The following is a 24,165-nucleotide window of genomic DNA, read 5'->3' as shown; positions in this document are numbered from 1 at the left end:
ATCATAATAATGGGGCTGGAGGTTAGGTTGAGAAGTGAAGGGGTTAACATGTCCACCTGTTGTTGGCCAATTACCGGTACTGACATAATCTTGTTATTGCTTCAGAGAACAAACATTTAATACTTACAGTCTCTGACATCTAATCTCAGTGGTGAGTTAATCTGAGGACACAGTGTACATGGAGTCTTTGCTCATTCTTTGGTATGTTCCCCCACACACCTGGACAAAAAAACCCTTTGAAGGACGCCTTCTTTAGACATGAAGAGAAATGATATCCCATGTTTGACTGCCACTCTGTTAGTGTGTATCATTGTGTGTGTGTGTGTTTGGTCCTGTAATTAGAGGCAGAAGCCCATTAGTCAAGAAGGAGACTTCCTGCACCCCCATACAAGACAATAACCAGCCCTAACCCAGCTCTTTGATCTGCCCTTGTATTTACGCATCCAACACACACACACAAACAAATGATCAACATCAACATCACATGACATACTGTTTTCACTGAATATTTTTGGTAGAAAACAGTACCGAAAAATCGAGACTTTGTTATCATAAAAAAAAATCCAATTGCGCTCAACAACAGTTTTTATTATCACCATTTATCAGTTGCTAACATTTATAAATAAAATATATTCTCAGTTGAATTGCTTATCTATAAACATGGGAAGATCAACTTTGTTCAGCTATTATGCTTTTGTATGTTGAATTATATGCTTTCATGTGCTAGCTTTCAATACTTACTTAGATCACTGCAGTGGCTTGAATTGCTCGACTAAATGGCAAAGTAATTCCCAGGGAATGTTTTATGAAATAAAAAGGATAGCATAATTGCTCTTCTAGGAAATAATGAGAGTAAGAGAACCATAAAATATTTTGTACATTATATTTTTCACATCTCGCTCACATCAGAGTGATAGGATTCAAATGAAAAACTAATAAAAGTAGCCCTGCAGGATTAATTACACATTTGAAAAAGAATATTTTAATGACACTGAAGAGCTGGTACAAGCTGCTCATACAAAACGCTCCTCATGATTTTCAGTTCCCATTTGGCAAACTACCTACAGTACTGACTGGGGCTTCCTTACCAAGTAATCTAAATGCTCTACACATGGCGACCTTGAATGGAAGAACATCTAACTGGTAATGCATTACCTTTGCTAAAGGTCTTCCTTAATCCATCTGAGGTCCGTCCCCATAATACAGAGATTAGTAGGAACTGGTAGAAATTGTATACCACTACACAGAGTCCTGATTGAATGTCAAGAGGTACTGAGTGGCTGTGTGTGTGTATCACACTGATCTGACAGAAAGCTGTTATTCTAAGAGTATCACTAGCCTACGTTAAGGATGCTTTCTCCAGACAAGCTTCTACTGTATTTAAAATGTTACTGTTTGATGCATAAGGGAGCCTGTGTCTTGGTGAGCGAGTGTAACAATTACTTAGTACTACTACTTGTTAAAGGCGGACTACTAATCTTACTACATCACACAAAAACACAAAAATCCATTGTGAATGTTCATTAAATACAAATGAATTACTTGTTAGGCTTTTCAAAAAGGGCAACTTGTGGGTAAAGGACGGTTTCTCTAAAGGATGAAATTGAGGAGTCTTTTACTTGTCACAGGAAAAACTCCTGCTGTGAAGTCACTGATTATGGGATGTTTACAAAACCCTCAGCAGCAGTTTTCTGTGTCACACGGTTCAGTGTGAAACTAAGGTAAAAACAGAGGTAGCTACACGCACATCCCAAAAAATTGAAGGTGCTCGACCGCCAAGAAAGACACAAAAAAAGGAGACCGCACACTAGTTAAGAGCTCCCGTGACAGTTTAATGTCACTCACACGTGATTTTTTTTCCTTATCAGTGTGAAACTAAACAACCTGCTAATAGGGAGGGGTTTGTAACATAGATACACCCTTGTAAATTATTTAAGACAGGGCTAGGCAATTATTAAAATGTTATCAAAATTGTAATATGGTCAAGGCTAAAATGCATTAACAGACGATAAATAAAGAACTGTGCTGCTACAAATATGGCCTGCAAATTATATTTTCCACACATTAAGAGTGAGATGATGATAAAGATAAATTTTGTTTGGTACAAACCCCAACAAAAATCACACCTTCATCACCATTTATATATCAATTTCAATAAAATTGAGACGCAAAAATGACCAATTTAACTGAAATCTGTTTTGTAATATCAATATATTTTGCATATATTGTTCAGCCCTAGTTAAGATACTTTATTCTTGGTATGTTTAAGGAAGACAGATGGAGGCGGATAGAGATGAAAGGCAGGCAGACAGAGATCTAAATGTTTGATCAAATTACATCTTGGAACAGAACAAAGACCAAGCCAAATCACATTAAACACACTCAAATCCCAGCTAGCAGCCCAAACATTAAAACACTCTTCTCTCATGGTATGTCAAAACATGTAGCTCCTATGACACCACTATAATTCAGACATGTCATACTTGACATAGGAACACATATTGTACTTGGACTTTTCAAGGACCATTTCTGATTTGCTTTAGTTTGTCTCTACAGACCTGACAAGAGGCCAAACCGAATATTCACCTGCACTTGACAAATTACCATACACTGGACACATGGTGCGACAGCACAGTCCCTTCCTCTTCTCAGCTGTTGTCAGTGTCCTCCCCCCAACTGTGTCATCTCCTGCCCAGAACATCTTGTAGAAAAACCAACAACTCATGAACCCATCCAGCTGCTAATTCAACCCATTATGTTGGACAAGCAGCAGATGGACCTGTTCAGTGACTCTAGCTATCACTTAGACCCAAGGAAAAAAGAATAAGCATAAAGATGCTGCATTTTTACAGATGTTTGCCTCTGAAAATCTATGGCATAGGTCCACCAGAAAGAGCTGACAGTCCACGTAGCCTTAAGCTGTTTAGGATGCTGGCACAGGAGGGAAAGCTTCAACACTGCCGTCCCGCCAGATTCAGAGTCCTCATTACCTTCCTCCCCATCAGGCATGTCGAGGACAGCAGGTCTCCACCAATGATTCTGGCCACAGAAAGCCCCCAAAGTCCCTTACTCATTTTGGCAGCCATCCATGTCATTTATCTAGAAGCTGCTTTAAAACTTAATTACCCGAGTGACATTTTTAGATAGCAAAACTATTGGTTTTAAGTAAAAAAAAAAAAAAAAAAGGTAGATAAGGAAAAGAGAAACTGGCTATTGCAAAGTAAAGCCCAAACATACAAATACTGTCCAAGCCTTTATAAAAGACAATAAGAAATGTCTAAATCCCAATGCATATACCACAAGCATCAATAAAAGGCAATTAAACACAAACTCAAACTCACAATTGTCACACCAAAGCAGCAGCACCTATGAATTACAAAAACAGCAAAAACATTGAGTTGTTCCCTTATTTTGTGTGACTTTGTTCAACACTGTTATGGAGACTCTTGGGAAGCTGGAGAACTTTTTTGTTTCAAATTTGTGAGACACACAAAGGACATACCCACTTAGTGAACTGGTCCATCATTTTGACTTCAGTAACTTAGTGTCTTAATCAAGTCTTACGGCGGTGGGCGCATTTCTTGTGGGAAATGGTTTATATGGAGTAAAAAGGAGGAAAAACTGTAAACCAATACTATTAGCCCTAACCAGTGCAGCTAAGAGAGCAACAGTGATACTGTACCTCACATGTAAGCAACAACCTGGCTTCTGGTCCTATCTACTTTACAGGCCAATCAGTGTTAATGTGTCAAATGAGGAGGGGCACAAAACAATCACTCACACAATCCATTGACCTCATGATAATTTCATTGGTCACTTGATCAATGACATGTCATGTCATCAGTGCGTACAGCTGTCCCCTGAGTGCAGGAGATGATGGTGACGTTTCTTTATTGATTTGTTCCTTAGTTTACTCTGAATATTTACTTCAATCTCTCTCTCTCCGATTCAACCACTGGGATCTCTTACAGCTGAAATGGTAATAACAAGCAGATACTGAAGTCAATATATACTTCATGCATATTTTATTGGTACAGAGCAGAGGGAGAAGCATTGAAGTGTTTAAAACTTTTATTATGTCTGCTTGTCAGGGTTTGATGAATGACTTGTGACAGAGAATTTAATTAAGTATTCTACTAACTGGCCTTTATTAAATATATCAAGCACTTTGTGTGTGAGTGGTTAAGCTTAGGTGTTTGAACCAGACTCACAGTCACACATGTGCTATTATTAAGTTCACATAAATGCAACCGCAGACATACACAAATTCATGCAAATAAATGCTCTGAGAAAATTTCTTTAGCCCTGTCCTTTTCTTCTGCTATTAAATATAGTCACTTGTGATACACCAAAATATTTTGAATGGTTTGATTTATTCAAATCCCTCAAAGTAGTGCTCAGTCATGCCCATTTATTATTTACACATAATGCAATATCAGAATGCAGCAAACACATCTGCCATACATACACATTACTCACAGTCGTATATATATAAAAAATGACATCCTTCCTGCTCCCTCCTTGCCTCAGTGCATTCAATACATTACTACCTTGACACAAGACTCTAACTCATTATGGAAAATGATGGAAAGTGTTTTTGGTTCTGTAATATGCTATGCCATGCACGTTTACATATTTTTAGGAGGCTAATTCAGCAAGTACTACAACTAATACACTACTTCTTCTTATAATTATAATCAAACTGGCCGTTGGTTGGTTGAAATTATGTTTTTATTCGGCATACTAAATACTGCCCCTACAGGGCCAAAATACAAAATGACAGCTATTATCGGTCCTTTGATCAGCCTATAAGCAAATGAAAATATGCTGAGTGGTGCTCAGTATACGTTATTCAATTTAGAAAAGCCTTTCTATAACTCTACACATACATATTAGAGGTTCCAAAATGCATCTGTGACAAATTGTGAGAAGATTTGAAGGGAGACAATTTATGAATACGTGAAGCTGCATTTCCTTGTCAAGGTCCAATTGATTTAAGATTCTCAATCATCCTCCCAAAGCCAATGAGAATTAGTTTTAATGATGATGTGATGAGTTCAAAACAAGTGTTTTCTTTCCTAATTAATAGCATTGATGTATTACTTGCTAACAATTAAAATGTTTTCACTCCAGGGGTAAGAGTTTCAACAAACTCCAAATAGTATTCCATGTGAAGTGGCAAATGCAGTTTCAATCCCCCATACAGAATGGATCACTGGAGTAATACCTATCAATTATCCTCACCAGTGGCTTATGCTGGGAGGATCAACACTGTCTGTGGCACTAAGGCATCTCCTGAAGCTAAACAACTTGACATCCCCACTGTATGTGAGTGGGAAAAGGTCTGGAGTTGTTGAGAGAGAGCCCTCCAAAAACAACTGGTTTAACCTTAAATGTGTGCTGATGTCTACTTGAAAATGTAATTTACAAATCACTAATTGCACACCAAGGAACACTCAAAAACTGTGTGCACCATTCCCAGAAAGCACTGACTTCCTAAGTATTAACAAAGACCATGATGCTTCTGATCAAATTGGCAAAATATTGGATATCAACAGTATGTGTTTTTTGCAGTCTCATGAATCCTTTAATTATCTTTTTGATATGACGTGGCTGATTTACAGAAAACAAATGGAAAACTCAAGAGCATGCCAATATTTTCATTAGGTGATATTATGTTTTCATCAATATATGGTTGTAAAGTGTAATTATGAATGCAATTTCTGGGAGAAATGTGGTAGGGTCTACCTATTCCCTTTGACTGCTAATGGAGAGTGCAAGAATAAATGGCTCAGGTAATGGCCTTCAAATCCCATGGGGTGCCCTTGACAATAAAACACACACTTTTCACACATGCATGCACGCATACACACGCACGCACACAGAGCCAGTAAAAGTCTGTTAAACCCTCTCTTCTTTCCATTCTTGAATGAACTTTAAAAGCACACTTGATTGTGATCTCACGAGACAGCATACAATTAGACAGAGCCATTCATTCAAACACAATGTCCCCTCTGTACATCTACCAGAGTCTGGACATTTAAACATAAATGCACTTGTACTGTGGACATCTGTCACCTCAAAAACCTGTTAATTGCCAAATTTAAAACACATGAATGACTGATGTTAAAAAGACAAATTTGGGTGAGATTGTACTTCAGCAGATTACACCAATGTTCTACATCACCCATTCTGCTTTACAGGGCGTCTCTCTCAACTCTACAGTAAATAACTCCAGAGTACATCAGCCGTAGCCTTGTGGTGAACCCACAGCAACCTTAGCAGTGGCTTGTTGCATCTCAGGTTTTCTTGCCAAAACCCCTTCATCTCAGTCTCACCCTGCCTTCACAGCCATGGGAAATCCATGCTGTAAATTGAAAAAGGTCCTTAGAGAATGAAGTGGCTGGCTGGATTTCTTTTTTTTTCCACACTGCTGAACAAAGAAGTGAAAGTGACACAAGGTTGTGGTTCTCAAGAGTGAGAGCTCTTTTTTTCCTGACAGCTAGCTAGCTAGACACCTCTCCACTTAATGTATTTAACTGGTAAATAAGAAATGTGAAAAACAAATATAAAACAACAAAGAAACAATCAATGTCTAACTCTAATGTTTGTTTTGAATTTATTCTACTGTCAGACTGTCAGACACAGGGCTGCTCTCAGATATTCAATATGCAGCTGCACAGTTGTTGCAGAAAAAATATCCCATATTCATTTTCGTTAAGGGACACACAATCCAAGTCAAACAGACTGTGTGTTTTATATAGATTTTGGACAGTAATGGAGTTCTAAGACATGAGGCAAACGCTACATCAGGCGTTGATTACAGAGACAACATTTGGTTTGTTGGATACATTCATTGTTTGTTCATGGCTCTACAAGGGATTTGTTGTGATATTCCTCATGGACAAAATAATGACAACATTATCCTTTTACAAACAAACATGCATTCTTTATAGCACAGTAACATCTTAGGAAGGGAAATTGCTCCAGTAAGGTTTTAGAAAGATTTCAACTAAATTACATAAAATCAATGCAGATGCCACGGACAAGAACCGGCCCTATCTCCTAGAAAATTATGTTTATATATTTCTAAATGGATTTTTCAATTTGTGTGGTGTCAAATGTAATTGCTGCTTAAATAACAGCCAAAGCTAACATTTTTTGTCATTTGTATTCATCACAGGGACGTGGTCAGGGTGGATGGTGGTATACCAACTGTAGAAGTCCAGACCGTAGGAAAGCACTTTGGTTAAGATTACATTTTTCATTTACATATTTTCTGCACTAAGCCAAGCCACATGTCTTTCAAAAAGCTCATTCAAGGGCTGCCAGTGCCTAAACATGAGGCTAAGAGGAACAGAAATACATTGCCTACTTAACTGATACATTCAGTATCTGCAAATTTGACTTGCAAACTATGTTAATCAATAATAATTCTTCTTTATACAAATGAAAAATGTAATCTGACCAGTACTATATATCATTCTAACCTTTTTTTAAAGTATATTTTTAGGATCTTTCGCCTTTAATGGACAGGAGAGTTGAGAGAGAGACAGGGAATGGGAGGCGGGGGGGGGGGGGGTGACACGCAGGGCTGCTCATCACGTGATTTGATCCGGGGCCGTCTGCAGTGAGGACTGTAGCCTCAACACATGGGATGGGTGCTCTACCAACTGAGCTAAACACCGCCCCATTATTCTAACATTTTTGCTGTTGCAAATGACCTGTATTTAAACAATTTCAAGGAGATAGAGGGGCATGCATTTTAACAACTCAACTGCCAACAGCTCACACTAGGAAACATGTTTTTTTTTTTGATAGTTCTCACAATAAATGAAAAGGTCAAACTTGCCCTGAGGTAAAGAAGCAAAAAAGAAACAGTCTCAACTCTCTGACTGCCCTTTGCTTGTTGATATTTACTGTATTCTTGACGACCTCTGTAAGGGCTGCACAGCACATTGACTCCCGTATAAAAAGTTATCATTCAGTGAAATTAGATGAGTTTCTTCTCTAATGAAAATGCTGATTTTATGACCATCTCTTCATTTCATTATTGTGTGCAAAAAAAATGTTGCATAGTTTACTATTTAGATACAACGACTATAGTGTCATTTATGCTGAAGCTTGAGTATTTGAGTGTTTATTTTAGCATGTTTCATCTGTGCTGAAACTTAAAACTGTTTCATTACCACTGTATAGCAGGCCCCCATCTTATCATTCTCAATTATTCTTGCTGAAATCAACCCAAATCATTTAATCTTTAAAGCAGAAGTAAGCGATCCGGTCGTTTTGGCTAACTTCTTGTCAGCCGATGGAGTTAGCAGTCCCCGCCCTCGTCATGGATCTATTGGTCCTCGTCCCTACGTCACCACATTCACGTGCATCCCTTGGCTGCACACACAGCCCTTCATGCCGTTCTCTCTCCTCATTGGATAAAGGTTGTAGGATACAAGGAAAGTTTTCTCCTCGGCTTACAGCAGAGCAGAGTGACTGACAGACCTGTGTTTCGGACCAAACACTCTACTGTATAGAAGTGATTGCTGTCGGAAGATATAACTATTTAAGACTTATATTAACACAAACATTCCGCTTACTTCTGCTTTAAGTAAATTAAATCTAAGATTCAAATTTGCAAACAGCATTTGATTCATTATTGCTTACAGCCACACAAAGCTAAATATATCAATGCTGTGACCAAACTCTGCAGGGACAATATTCTCAGTAGAAGTCCCCCATGTTGATGTCAAGCTTTTAATAATGACCTCAGATACAGTGGTCTGCTGCTGCCTACCTGCCAGGGTGAGAAACTAACTTGCAGAAGCTGCTGAATGAGATGTATACCTTTTTCCAGGTATTTAAATGAGTTGTCAGTGTCAACTAATGATCATGTCGAGGTGTGTGAATAGCTACACTTTATGATTAAGTAGCACATGCAAACACCGAGACCACAGAGCACACAGTACATCAAATTACAAAATGTTTATCTACCACAGGTTTAGCTTAACCCGCTGTGCCTTGCTAAGGTGAGCAAAACTATTTCTTTCGACACCATTTTAAATAATCACTGTATACAGGAATGTGAGGAGAACAAAAGAAAAGGCATCCATCTCCCCTACAACTGCCATCGATGTTCCCCTAAGCCCCCTTTCTAAAATAACCAACACAAAGTTAATGCTCTTCACATGAGAGCTGATTGCATTGCATCCCTGCTAGGCATCAGATCACACCAGCAACTGCTTTCAGGATGCTAGGAACATGCAACATACATTGATGTTAATTTTAAAAGGCATGAGTGGCTGCAAAATCTGCATGTACATTAGGGAAAGTAGGTGTTTGTACAGCTGGGGCAGCAAAACTGAAATATGGTGAGTGGATTACCAGGAGTAGGAGAAACCGTCCACCCTTCCGTCACCACCATAATGTGCAGAGTTTTGAATGGGGTTGATTGGGACTGGGATTGGGATGAGAGACTGGCAGCAACATGAAGGCATGTACATGTAAGGAACTTTTTACTGGTGGCGACAGCGTAAAAGCAGCATGGGGAAATGATGGTGAAAACATGCTTTGACTGAGCAGCAGCTACAGACAGCCTGTCTGACTGAGGTGGTGGATATCATCTCTCAGCTGTGAGCAAGCAAATGTTTTTCAGACAGTGTGACTCAAAAAAACATAATTGATAAAACAGAAAACGGCAAGATAAAAGAAATCCAAGAAGCAGTAGAAGCATTAAAAAGATTAAAAGCTGAACAGATCGAGAACTGCACGCATTCCTCTGTGGATTGATCACAGTAGCAGCTAGAAATGAAAAGATATGGAAATTTTCCTTTTTTAAAATACTGTATGGGACCTTTAATACTTCTAATGTTTCGAATGTGAATCATGCAAGTGCCTCCATCATCCAGTCAGACTTCAATATTTTTGTTTTTACCATTTCTGCAGTATGCTGTGCTATATGGATTGATACACTGTATGATATAGAAACATGAAATTATGCCAAATATGACTGAACATGTACAGATGTCACAGTTTGATGGTAAAATGATCCGTTTAAAATAAAATATTTTTTGGCAATTGTACGGTTTATTTCTAGTTAGCTCACCTCAGGGACATTTATGCTGAGGAGCTGACAATTTATAGCAAATGATTTCACAGTTAGGTGAGGCAGGAATGGCTGCTGCTCTTTGAGGGAGCTTTCAGAGCCTGATTATCCAAAGCTGATGTATCTGTGAATCACTGATGGTGATACAGTACATGAATGAGGCAGCTGATGCCAATCAGCTGATGCAAGCAGGACTTCATTGCTCTGTCTCATTGCAGTGCTCCATATATAGAGGACAGCACTGTAGCTTCAGTATCATTACAGTAAGACACTTAAGTTTTGGGTTATTTTCATGTTTTAAACTTTTATAATTAAAACTTAATTATCCATCAGTCATGTATCATTCAGAAAGAGCTGTATCCCTTTGACTGGATGAAGTTAGGGTTTTAGGACCGAGGGCAGCTGGGATGTTGTACTGCCATGGATTTGAACGTTATCTACAGTATGAGTGACAGGAGAAGACAAGGAGCAAGAGGGGAACAGATGCTTGTGCTGTGTGCGCTTGTCTTATTTCATGAGCACAGTGTGAGAGTTGAAGACTCTGTCTGAGGCAGGGAGAGCACAGTGTGTGCACAATGTGTTCAATATGTTCAACCAAAGTAAACATCCCCCCATAAAACACCAGCATCGTTTAGGCTGTCAACTTTGCTGCTTGGTCGAGGTTCCTGCTCGTTAAACAGGACAGTGTGTGTGTGTGTGTGTGTGTGTGTGTGTGTGTGTGTGTGTGTGTGCGCGCATTAGTAGTGTGGAGCAAAACCAAACTGCTGCTGTCAGATAAAAACCTTGTACCAGGACAGGTTTCACTCAGATATGTTGGGCTCTAAACATTAAAACAAACTTCAACTAGAGATGACTTTTAAGTCGATCGGATGTTAAAGGGATAGTTCACCCTAGAATGATATTTCGCTCATTATCTACTCACCCTCATGTTGACTAAGGGCTGGAAGAATTTTCAGAGTCCACCGTCCCTTCTCTGAGTTACAGGGGGTCTTGGCGTAGCAGTGCATTTCAATGCAACGGTTGCAAAGGGACACCAGAGCTCTTCGTAAAAAAACACACACAAAAAAACATCCAAATACCTCCATGATGCTCGTATGTAATGTCCGTCTTGTGCTGAAGCCCCAAATTGCGTAATTGTCCCGAAAAAAATTAAATAAGTCTATATTTTAAGCTTGTTTGTAGCGGAAGCTTCTCGAAGCTCTTCTTCCTGGTCCGTCCAAATCTCGCGTGATTCGCAGTAACCGCACTGACGCCGGCGCAAATCACGCGAGATTTGGACGGACCAGGAAGAGGAGCTTTGAGAAGCTTCCGCTACAAACAAGCTTAAAATATAGACTTATTTAATTTTTTTCGGGACAATTACGCAATTTGGGGCTTCAGCACAAGACGGACATTACATACGAGCAGCATGGAGGTATTTGGATGTTTTTTTGTGTGTGTTTTTTTACGAAGAGCTCTGGTGTCCCTTTGCAACCGTTGCATTGAAATGCACTGCTACGCCAAGACCCCCTGTAACTCAGAGAAGGGACGGTGGACTCTGAAAATTCTTCCAGCCCTTAGTCAACATGAGGGTGAGTAGATAATGAGCGAAATATCATTCTAGGGTGAACTATCCCTTTAACTATTAAGTGACTAAATCTATATTTTATTTGTCATTGTCAAGCATAAAACTCAATATTTCTGCTATCAGCTGTATCACTGCTGAACAGTCTCATGTCATCTTGCTTTTGATGTAAATGAAAAAAAGTATCAGATTGATATCCTACTGTAGGCTACATTGACAAATATCCAGAGTTGAAGTACTGGAATCAGTTTTGGGAGAGAAAAGATTTGATGCACCCAACTTAATGACACATGTTTTCATGTCAATTTTTCCATTATCTGTTTTTTTCAACACTCTGCCAGGCTAAGCATAGTTTTTTTTTCAGTTTTTATACTCCATCAACAAGTGATCAGGTGTATTTTTCATCACCTGACAACGTCACAACTTCGTCGAGCAGTCCGGACATGTCACGGACATCATGCTCATCAGACCGCTGCTTCACCAGCTGACCGAGAGGAATGTCGACGTCGACCTAGTTGCCATTAATGTTAACACGCCATGAAAAAGTTGTTCAGAAAATTTTTTTATGTGATCTCTGTTTTTAGCCTTGTTGTAGTAGCAGCTCCCAGTGGCTCTGTTGATGTTTGTGCGCATGTGCGAGATTTGCTGTGAGATGTTCATTCGTCGTTATAAACCATCGGATGTATGATGTAAACATGGAAGAACATCTCGCAACAAATCTCTAAGGCCTATAACAGAAATCAAATAAATTTTTTCCAAATAACTTTTTCATGTGGTGTCTTCAGGACACTTGGGTCAATACGGATGAGCAGTATGGAGGTATTTGGATGTTTCATAGTGTGTGTTTTGGACGATTCAAAAGTGAGCACAATCCACCGCCATTTTATGAAAATCCGTTGCCAGCCGGACCCCCCCTGGAACTCCGTAAGCGTTTTGATTACTCTGAAAGTTCTCCAAACCCTTCCTTGGCATGACGGTGAGTAGAAAATTGGTGAATTATTGATTTTGGGTGAAGTATCCCTTTAACATGTTTTCTATGGGAAACCCTGCATAAGGGAACACAAATACACATAAACCCAAGAGTTTTACATTCTGCTTCCATGTTTTCAACCAGCCTTCTGCCTCCTCCTAATGTATGTCCCTCTTCCTCCACCTTCCAAAGTACTAAGCCTCCTCTGTCTGTGACATTCACAAGGCACACAGTATCTCCTTTCTGGTCATCTTTCTTTCTCCTGACTGAAAGCAGAGAGTTTGGAGAGAGCAAAAGACAGTAGTGGACAAAGGCAGGGTGGTATATCAAATATGGATGAGATTGCCCTATGGAAGTTTGAAATATATGTGAGATCTGACAAAAGACTCAAACTGACTATAATCTCCTAAAGCATAGTTTCTACACATTTCTATACATTTTAATGTTTGGCAAGAGAGGTTTTATTTCCACATCTGCTCCCTCCGCTCAATTGTAGGCCTACTTTCAATCAACTTCCAATAACCCACTTATGATAGAAAATTACTGTGCAATGACTAAGAAAAACCTGTCTACTCTTTCTTTTTCTGTTTTCTCTCTCAGTCACTCCACCACCACCACCACCTATAGCTCTCTCAATCACATTACCTATTGGAAATAACATCCCCTCACACACTAGTAGTAATTTGGTTTAACACATTGACAGTGAACAAGAGGAAAAGCTGATTGGGAATAGCATTAAAGAGCAGAGACCTCTCCAATGCATTGAAAGACTCAGTATTCAAGTCTAAATTGGAGGCCAAAAATGGGGGCGGGTGGGTGGGGTGCTTCTGAAACATTATTCTGTCCCCACAATCAAGCATGAGAGATGAGGAGCTGCCTGAGAATTGCCCATCTTATCTATGGCTTTTCAGTGCCACATTGTCTCTCCATATCTCCGTCTCCGTCCTCTACTTAATGCATCCTCCCGTCTCTTATCACAGTCTTTCAGTGACATCTCACTTCATTTGTAAACTGAACAACAGAGGATGGAAGACAGGGTGGTATAATTGGTGAGTATTTGGTTTGTGCAGCTCCTAATAGTTATTACTAAGAACTAATTATTTTCATCATGTTATTCAACGTCACAAGGGAGTCAAGCAAATTTTCAGAAAACACTACAGTACTGTCATTCAAAGTGAAATTAACATACAGACTGACACATGCATTTATGCAGTACATACACACACACATAATGAATCACACAAATTATAATGAATACCACTGTAAGACTAATCAATTAAAAGAGTGCAGTTATTTTTTAAACACAAGGACAACTACCAGCACCAAAACAAAGAACCAGTTCTCTAAATACATGAAGATGTTACATAATTTTGCACTTTTACATTATTAAACTAACCTTCAATTACAATGAAGGGGGTGAGGAAAGTAATGGGTGTGTGAGTTATGAAACTTCTACACACACAAAACATACACACAGTGATATGTTCAAAGGTATATTGATTGCTGGGGAAAGAAATAATAGCTCTAGACGCTGACACTATAGGACGTCAGACTTCTGACATTTTAAGAGAGAAAAGCTTAGTTCTCTGGCGCAAAATGTGAACAAAAACACACACATTCATACATGTGGGCTGTCTTTTCTCTTAGAAAAGAGGGATCATTTAATTCTCGACGCAGCAGTTTTTTCCTTCTCTGGAGCAAACTGTTCCTGCCCCTAACACACCAAAACAAACCAGCCAACATCACATATAAACACAAACCTTTGTAGTTTTTGAAGATGTATACTAGACTTTGTCACCAGTATGTTGTAGACACAGTTATGAGTTTAAGTTTTCTAAATTAGAGCCACTTCCTTATTAACTGAATTTTGAACAGTCAATTGGCACAGTGAAAATGTGAAATAATTATTTCAACACATACAAGAGTAGCTGAGCGTGTCAGCCTTCTTTCAGAACAGGTCAGACTCATTTTGCAGTCAGCAGTATCTCTGCATGAGAAATACAACAAATTTTATATGCAAACCAGCAAAAAACAAAAAATGACAACCACCCTAAAGCTGTTTTAGATGTGGTCTGTGAGTTCAAAGGCTCATCGACTTTCATGTAAGATTTATAGACTTTACTCTTGATTCTAGGCAGTGAAAAAAAAGACTCACAGGATGAAGATAAAAGGTATCCTCCTGTCCTCCTCCTGCTTCTCTCTCTCTCTCTAATAGGCTTAATATATTATTTAAACAGTATTAAACAAGATGCAAAGTATAATTAACTCAGACTGGCCCCATTGAGCTGCAAAATGAAACTTTCTTTAGCTATTTCCTCATTTTTCATACTGTATGTTGGTCAACAGACACCACATTATATTCCTCAGTGTTTCAGCTTTTTCCAACATAGGCAGACAGAGAGTACCACAGATCATTTTCTGCATCTTGTGCCTCACTCTGCACAACACAGAAATCAATTTACCAAATTTTAAGTTATAGGCCCTGAGGCAAATCAAACACTCTTAAATTTGCATGAGTAAAGCTAGAAGTTGGTAGCGAGAGTTACACTTCGCTTATTGGGTCTGTGTGGAAGACACCCAAGAGTACATTATAAATAATGAATTGCATGTTGATCTGACTTAAACATTTAAATTAAAGTTTTGAATTAAATGTTACGGGTAGTTAAGGTAATATACATTGATTCTTGTCCATCTACTAAAATTGTTTAATCATTTATTCATTCTCATAGCCACTCACTCACTGCTCCATCATGAAGGTTGGCCTGTGATGTAGACTTCACTGACTTCCAGATCCATCCCTTGGGATAGTTGTTCTCTTCTGCATCTGTGGGGAACAAGTATAAACATTAGGTAAAGCACTCCAGCATCCAGTCAAAGCACGTCACTGTGGGAGCAACTTAAGAAATACACCAAATGGGCCTAAGGCATGTCAATAATTTGTCTATTCACTTACAACACTGACAAGAAAATCAATCCTGTCAGGAATGATGCATGCAATGCATGAGAATGGAATAATAAGTAATCACATGTGAGTAAGTCTGTCCATCTTATGTACTGTAAGACCTTTGAGAGAGGCTTCTCTTGAATATTGCCAGTGTTTAGTGTTAATATGTGGAGATAGTAAAGTCATTGTCCTGTAACTTCCCATGCACACACTCCATTCTTGCACCCACAATAGGAGTCATTAACATATAATACTTCTACATACCAAATTATCACTCATCCCTTATGCAACAATATTGATGTTCCATTGAGAAACCGATGGAAAAATTAAACTACATCAAAGGAGGAAGTAGAGTGCAGCTCCTCTGTGCAAACAGAGTAAAATTATACTGCACTGATGCTGAATAATGAAAGGGTCTTTCCTCACAGCTAATTAAATTTGTCAAGCTTGGTCTCCAGACCTGATAAATATAATAACACATTCAAGGGTATTAGGAATCCCTCAATTCTTGCTTGCCTCTACTTTCCCTCTTATCTGGTTCTGGCCTTCAAATAAAAAAAAAATGAGAGAGAAGAGGAAGGACTTTATGATTACTAGAGAAAGTCAGAGAGAGAGAGAGAAAAAAAGAGGTTGAAAGAAAAGAGGAGAATGAGAAAGGAATGACAAAAAGGAGTAAAGGGTAAGACAGCTGCTTGTCTTGTCTTCTGTCCGATCTTATTTCCAGAATTATTTTCATTACCGCTCATCACAGACTTATGATTCACAGCCACTCAGAACCTGTCTGTTCCTCTTTTCCACTTAGATTCACTCAACCCAACACAGATATACACACACACACACACACACACACACACACACACACACACCCTCCCTCTTAACTTCTGTAGCCACATTTAATTAAAGTAAAACAGTACAAAGCCACTAGGGAATAAAAACAAACAGTCTCTTTACAAAGAGATGCCTCAGTTTATAGTTTGTGTGGGAGTCTGCACACTCAAGAACGTATCAAGTGAGAATGGACATATCAAGTGAGAATGGACAAGAGACAAGTGGCTACAGTCTACATAATAGCATCATCACTCTAAGGGGGAAGTAGTTGGAAAACCATCTGAACAAGTAAGACAGGAAACGCATGAGAACAAAAGAACCCAATCACAGCCGTTCAGTGATAAATGACACAATTCCCCAAGAAACCAAAAAGGATCAACGGAATGGAAATCCTTATTGACAAATTGTGAAATAGTAATACTGTATTTCCCTTCGACAACCAGTGTTCTGTAACATGAAACCTGTGCATTTATTTACTCTTTAACTTGTATTAATTTGTATTTTAAATATATTTATTTAGTTATACTACTTTTCTTACATCTATTTTTTGTAATTATTTTCTGCTGCTTGGCTATCACATGATGTACAGTACCCTTTAAGAAGACGATTAATACTGTTAAAGCCCCATGTATAGGATTCATGGTACTGGTACCCTGGTTGAGAAGAGCAACCGTCTACCTCGTTTCCACAGTAGCCTATACGTGAATTTGTTGCCAGTACCGGTGCAGTTGCTGTCGCCAGGTGAACTCCTCCAGAGCTCCAGTGGCCGGCCGGCAGGGAGACTGGGCTTGAGCTCGGTCTCTGGAGCTCAGCGGAGCTGCAGTGTACCAGGACCACCATGTTCCTACCCGCTACAGGGCTTTTGGTAAACACATTAAAAGGTAACAGTATATTATCAGTTTCACTTTTTTTTCAACTCAAAGACAACAACTTTTGCAACAAGTCATATAAAACCATATTATTAATTTATAAACATTTTTCACATGATCAATGAAATAGATTGTATTGTAGGTAAATGGCTGAATGTAGTTCACCATGAAAATGGGGAATTAAAGCAGAAGTAAGCGATCCGGTCGTTTTGGCTAATGCTGCGTTCCAGGCAGGCTTTTGAAACCGTAAATTACAGCTTCAAGTCACTACTTACGACTTTGTAGCGTTCCAGGCAACCCACCCGTGTTTTTCCGACCTGTTTTACCTGTGAAAGTGCACTGTAACGGCCACTCGTAACTTCCGACCCGTGAACTCGTACCAGATCGAACTGGTACGACTTCACAGGTCGGAAAAACACGAGTTACGGGTTGCCTTGAACGCACCATAACTTCCTGTCAGCCGATGGAGTTAGCAGCCCCCGCCCTCGTCATGGATCTATTGGTCCTCGTCCCTACGTCACCACATTCAAGTGCATCCCTTGGCTGCACACACAGCCCTTCATGCCGTTCTCTCTCCTCATTGGATAAAGGTTGTAGGATACGAGAAAAGTTTTCTCCTCGGCTCAGAGCAGAGCAGAGTGACTGAGAGACCCGTGTTTCGGTCCAAACACTCTATGTAAGTGATTATGTAAGTGATTAACACAAAAATATCGCTTACTTCTGCTTTAAGTCCATAAGCTAATTTTAGGGAAAAATAATGATGTACTCTTGCGGTATTGCAAATGATCACAGATCTGGGAAGGGGACATGGAGCAACTACTTTGAAAAGCACATACACCTTTAGTATGAGTTGGAGCAGGTCCTAAACCTACTGTATGGAGCAGTGATAGTTTGTTTGTTCATATTTCTAAAGCTTATTGTGACAAAATGGATGGCAAATCATTGTGCAAAGATATGCTTCTATTAACCTTCTCATTATCTCTGTTCTGTTTCAATCCAACACAGAAAGTGTGTAACAGCGTTACGTTACTGTAACATCAGAAGCATATGTGGGTACAATAAACCATTAATCTTGTCTCCATGGCATTCATGGATGCCTGTGTGCTATCTAAAAGTTTTGGTGCTGGAGGATTTATGGATGCATTAATTAATACTGTGAATAGAGCTCTTAGATCACATTATTGACTGTTAGAGCATGTTTACTGCAGGCAGCTCACTGTGATGTTGAACTGGAGCCAAGCTGGCAGCCACAACTACCCTCATATTGTAAGCATGGGAAATTGCACAGGGTTGTACAAACAAAGCAAGAGTGCGATCAAATTAAAAATATGTTTATAGATGGCAAGGTAGCCAGGAGGGAGGGAGAGAAAGACAGATTAACAAGAAGGGACATCACTAAAACCAGTGGCCATAACTCCTTATGTGTTTACGTGTGTTTATGTGTGCACGTGTTTCTAGTGTGGCATTCTCCTAACTCGACAACAGACAGAGTGTGCTTGCTAGACCATTAAAACACACATCTGCATGCATCTAATTAAATCTGCTGCCCAAATCGCCATGGATACCCTGTGAGCCTAACACACATTTCCTATGAGAGATCCTTCATCCACAGAAACAGACCATGATAACCATGAGTTAAGCAGTACGGGCAAATACTCAATTTCTTTTTCCAACTTTTCTCATTTTAATGAAAAATACAGAGGTCTGTGCTACAACCCAAATGAAAAATTGTACACAGCCCAAAATTATAAATTTGCCTTCAGGGGCATTTTTAGAAAAACTCTGGGTCTATCTACAGGGCTGGTGTGTTTGCAGTCCAGGGGATTACTCAATGACAGCCCATACAACCAGTTACCTAGAGAGGCTTACCAAACTGGCAAACAAGGACAAAGTTTGCATGACCTGCCAACAACACAATGCTAACAGACTGACTGTCAAACCTAAGGCTTATGTTTATGCATTTCTCGTCATATCTAAGGAAATATTAGAAAAGGGGAGCAATTTCACCCTGTAAAATATGAAGTCACATTTTGGAAAATACCCCCTCAAGTTAACTCATACATCTTACATTACAGTAGCATGTCATGTTCTTTAGCTTAACCTGTGCTGTGGCTTTACAGGGGCTGGGCTATTTCTTGGCCTGGAGGCACAACTTCCTGATATCTTGTGATGACTGACTTTGACAGCCAAGCGGAGGAGACTACTGCACATAAGACCCCTAGTAGTTTTTGCAAGATAGAGCATGCTAATTAGCAAAGAGTCAGGTAGATTTGGTCTACCTTCGGACAGAGCTGGGCTAACTGTTTTCTCCTGCACACAGAAATGACACTCAGCTAGCCCATAGTAAAACTAATGCCAACAAAATGGCACAGCAGCAGTATACTATGCATTTCTCCTGATCCCCCTGACGACCAACACATTTGCTACAATACATCAAAAAGCAACATAAAAAAAATGGGACCCTGAAATGAATACACTTTACACAGCGCCCCCTGCCAAGCCCATGCTGTGGTCTGTCTGGTCTGATTTCAGCTGCATTTAAAGTGATTTTAATATTACTTCAACGTGAGACCCAAGAAACGGATATAGTTTAGCAGAGAAGATGAACAGGGGAAAATCTCCAGATTTGAAAGAGACAGAGTGAAAGGCATCAGAGAACAGCATCAGCTTTACCAATAACACCCCCAGGTCTCATTTCCTAATCACAGCACTAATGAAGATGAATCTGTGTGTGTGCGAGTGAGTGAGTGAGTGAGTCAGTGAGTGAGTGAGTGTTTGTGTGTGTTAACATGTGCATGAAGGCACACACTGTTATTTTTTCAATTTAAAGTGGTCATTCTTATACATATCTTTATACAGACAAATTTGACTGTGTTCCTATTTATCAGTGTCTTTAGATGTTTATATAATTTTGTGCATATTTAACAGCACAATCAATAGGCCTAGATTTCTCTGGAGCTAAATATCTGATAATTGACCGTTTGTATAGCTGCTGTGTGACAAAGCAGTATTCATTGTGAACTACAAGCTGCACAGCCCCTTCATAAGCTACCATCATGATTTGTTATCCCCAAGGTAGAAATATGAAAGTAAAGTGTTGGTAAGCCATCAAATGATTAAACAACACAAACAACTAAATATCAGCTACGCTCTGTAGTTAGGTTGCTGTTGCTGCTGCTGCTAAGTAGACTGCTCATTATTTTGTTGCAGTCAGAAAAAGCCTCAACATTTCAACTCAGTGTGCATATTGAGTAATAGTGTAAATATCTGAAATGTAAGCTGACAGCCATTATCGCAGATCATTTAGTTTATCATTAGTATATGACTTTGTGTCTTGCTGTTTATTTTGCTTTTGCCCCGACATATTGTTTTTATGTTGTTATTCATGTTCTAGTCTTCTACAAGTGTGTTACTACTCACTCCCACTAGAGTAGCTTGTGCATAACAGTGGCTTGTCTTGATTAGCACTCTGTTGCTTGGAATGTGTTTGTATAAATATGTTGAACCAACCCCCCCCCAAAAAAAAAAAAACCCCAGCAAGTATTCACAAATTCACCAAAAACAAATACATGTCAAACAAGCATCCATAATATTTGTACATCAGGCATGCCGTTACTAGGCAAGGCAAAGAAGGGAATCCACATACTGTATGAAAAGACGGAGGGCTAGACATCATTATATTACCAGGTATGTGAATACAGAGTCTGTGTGTGTGGGGGGGTTATCTAATAGGCCTACCTAGTATTGAAGTCTTGAGTAATGTGTTATACTATATTTACTGTACATGTTGCAGATGGCTAGTCATGAATAAATAACATAATAGCCTGTGAGGGTGATGGGGTTGATAACCTCATCACTCACTGATCACAAAAAAGAATGAAAAACAGCAAAATCTAAGAAAATGTGAACAGGAATCTATTGTTGCAATGTGGCAACCATTAGGACCTGAGACATTGTACAAGCCACAGTATGTGGGATATAAAAGTTAACATGTGCGTATACTTACAGTACATAGAAACAGATTTTAGTCGTTGCATACAACCACAAGTAGGAGCACGCACTCTGAACTGTAACAATAATTTGCAAATGCTCATAAATCCCCTGGAGAGGAATATAGCCTAACAGCTGATTAACCAGCTATCAGGCCCTATGAAGACCTACTGGTAATTTATGACAGCCATTATCACTGTCAGGTAGAGAACACACACACACTCCCTCCTTCTCATAGCAATATCAGATGAACATGCACTCGGGACACTACAGTATATTACTGTCGAATAGGAAGTAAAGTCTGCATGCCTCTTTTCAATTTAAGATTTAAGGAAATAATTCTGTAAATTCAAGGTTTTTCCTGCACAAATGACAGTTTAGTGATTTGGGATTTCAGAGCAACTGACAAAAATGCTTATTTTAATTTTATAGTTTCAACATAGTGCACATGAAATTTGATTGTGGGATTGTTTTAGACAATCTTTGGCATAGCTGAGGCTGCGTGACACTGGTTCCAAAAATGAAATTTCAAAATAAATGCCTATGATCAGAGTGTAGGAATACCTATGGATACATTCTTAAAATTTAAAGGTTGAATATGGAGAAGGCTTATTAAAAGCTATATTTTTTTTTCAAAAATAATACATTCATGGGGCCCAATTAAGGCCTACTATAATTGATTTAAGAAATTTTGACGGGTTCGACAATGACTTCCTGTTTACATCGTACCAGCCAGTAGCTGTCACTTCTCCGCTGTTTTGCTCACCCTCCTCCCAGTCGTGTGCATTTGTTTTCAGTGAAGCCTTGTATAATCAGTCGTTGGAACGATGGATAGACGCAGTTTATCTGAGACAAGTTATAAAGTTCACAACCAAAAACCAGTTTTGCAAATGAAATGAGAAAACACCTTAAACTTAGTTCAAAGACAGCCACGCTGAGCCACGCTGAGCCTTTGCAAACCCAGATGTCTGAGTTTCAGTTATGAACTTCATAATACCATGTGATGTCGTCTAAATACTCATGTCAGGAAATGTTACAGATATTGTTTATGAAATGCGGCAAGTACCCTGCAATCATTCAGTCAAATGGTGATTGAGCCTGTCTGAGTGCGTCTGTTAGCATCTAATGTCAGCGCCTGCTACTGTGACAATGCAGAGTGATGTTAATTACTTCACAGAGGAAGGAGATGCAGAGATATTATAGCTAGTTCTAATCTGAATGTTAACTGCACAAAACCTCTATGAAATTGTGTACACCGGCAAAATAGTTTCTCTACTTTCCTGTCCTTCATGACCTTCACAGGGATAAAAATCCAAACATCCCCTCAGGACACACTCAACTGTGTCCTTACATGACCACTTTTAGTGAGGATAAATGAGAGACTGTGGGTGATGTCTTTGTTGGACTGATGAAACCTCCATTGTTAAATCGCTCCCCAATTTGTTAAGAACCCGACAGGAGGAAAAATGAACACTCCTACTCCTCTGCTGTGTACCTCTTGGCTCATGACCGACAGGCGTGTGGCGTCAGCAGGACTGAAACAATCCAGTCCGCAGGTGCACACATTTTTAACAAAAACATATAAGCTTCCAATTTTGCAGCTGTTGTACAGTTCAACCGTTATTTTTTTATTTTTTTTTATAAATACCACGCGGTGAAAACAGGTTGAATTGAATTTGCATCTACAGCAAAGGTGTTGTGTTCCTCTGTTCACATTCTTACATGCACTCTCATTAAAATTACAGACATACACAAACGAGGCACACTGAAGCTTTTCCAATGTTGCTTATTTAGAGCTCCTCTGAGGGAGGAAAATCATTCAAAATACAGAGCTCACACGTGACTTCCACTGCAGTTAAAATGCAGTTATGGAAATCCCTAAATATTTGTCACACCAGAGAACAGGCCTCAGCTAGACTGACAGCCAGTAGCAGTCAGCAGCAAAATTAAAGAGAATCACAACTTTCACTGCAGCTTTCTAAGCAATATATAGCTCTGAGAAACAAAATCTATTTCCCTGACAGCTTACTGTACAGTATATCAGAGGGAAAAGAAACAGAGAAAACCAGTGGATGTGTTTTACACATGTGGACTTGGGCTACACTCACATCCCTGCCCACAGGAATAGCTGCTCGTCAGAGGGTGAGAACTCTGCACAAGATCTCATCATCTGCATTTCCTTAGTACCTCAGTGATGCAGCATGCCTTTCAGAAATTGGTCAAATTAAAAAAAAAAAGTAATTCCATGGAGACTGGATTGAAAAACAGCCAGTGATGCATTTTTCAAAGATAGTATTACTAGAAACTACGGTTTTGAACGCATGAACAAAATCATTTTCATGAATAAAAAGAAAAAGAATTGTGCTACTTTCAATCATTGTCTCTTGAGTGTGATTTAAAATAATCACCCATTCAGACACAGATGGTTGGTGGAGCCATGACAGGCACTGGCCTCCCCATCAGAAACAATTTTGCGCTCAGCGTCTTGCCCAAGGACACTTCAACATCTGGACGGGAGGAGTCATGTATCGAAAGGTCGGCCCTGTGATTAATAGTCTGCATGCTCTTCCTGCTGAGCCACAGCGTCCCTGTGCAGAAACCCCTCTTTTTCTAACCCAAGTGATTGCCTCGTCATCCATGATGCACTTCAGTGTATCAGTGTCATTCTTAAAGGGATAGTTCAACATTTTGGCATATAGGCCCATTGCCATAATCGCTATAGTCATAGTAGGTTTGTTACCTTTAATTGTCGGTGCAAGCTATTTTTAGAACGGCAGAGCGGAGCGGCGAGCTGCTCAGAGCTACGCTATGGAGGCTAAAGGAATTTCTTGGTTTCCCTCATCAAACTCATCAAATACACAATCCAAAAACTCCAAAACGCTGTCGTGGAAAAGTTGTGAC

The 24,165-nt window shown here is 39.4% G+C and overlaps 1 protein-coding gene across 2 annotated transcripts in view; it reads right to left on the bottom strand.

Annotated features, from left to right (window-relative positions):
* The window catches only part of trpc7b (transient receptor potential cation channel, subfamily C, member 7b), a 61,459-nt gene extending 46,019 nt beyond the window's left edge, over positions 1 to 15,440 (bottom strand). The window contains exon 1 of one of the 2 annotated variants that reach the window (XM_085789779.1): positions 15,375 to 15,440. In XM_085789779.1, coding sequence (XP_085645905.1) covers positions 15,375 to 15,385 — 11 coding nt within the window. In that variant the 5' untranslated portion in view covers positions 15,386 to 15,440. Of the gene's footprint in view, positions 1 to 15,370 lie in introns of both variants that reach the window. The other variant, XM_085789780.1, reaches the window with a different exon arrangement.
* Positions 15,441 to 24,165: the final 8,725 nt, after the last annotated feature.

This window comes from Trachurus japonicus, chromosome 10, assembly GCF_045865225.1.
Source record: "Trachurus japonicus isolate A0001 chromosome 10, Traja_1.0".
NCBI lineage: Eukaryota > Metazoa > Chordata > Actinopteri > Carangiformes > Carangidae > Trachurus > Trachurus japonicus.
Note: the sequence above shows the minus strand (reverse complement) of the source record. Positions and strands in the feature narration are given on the sequence as shown.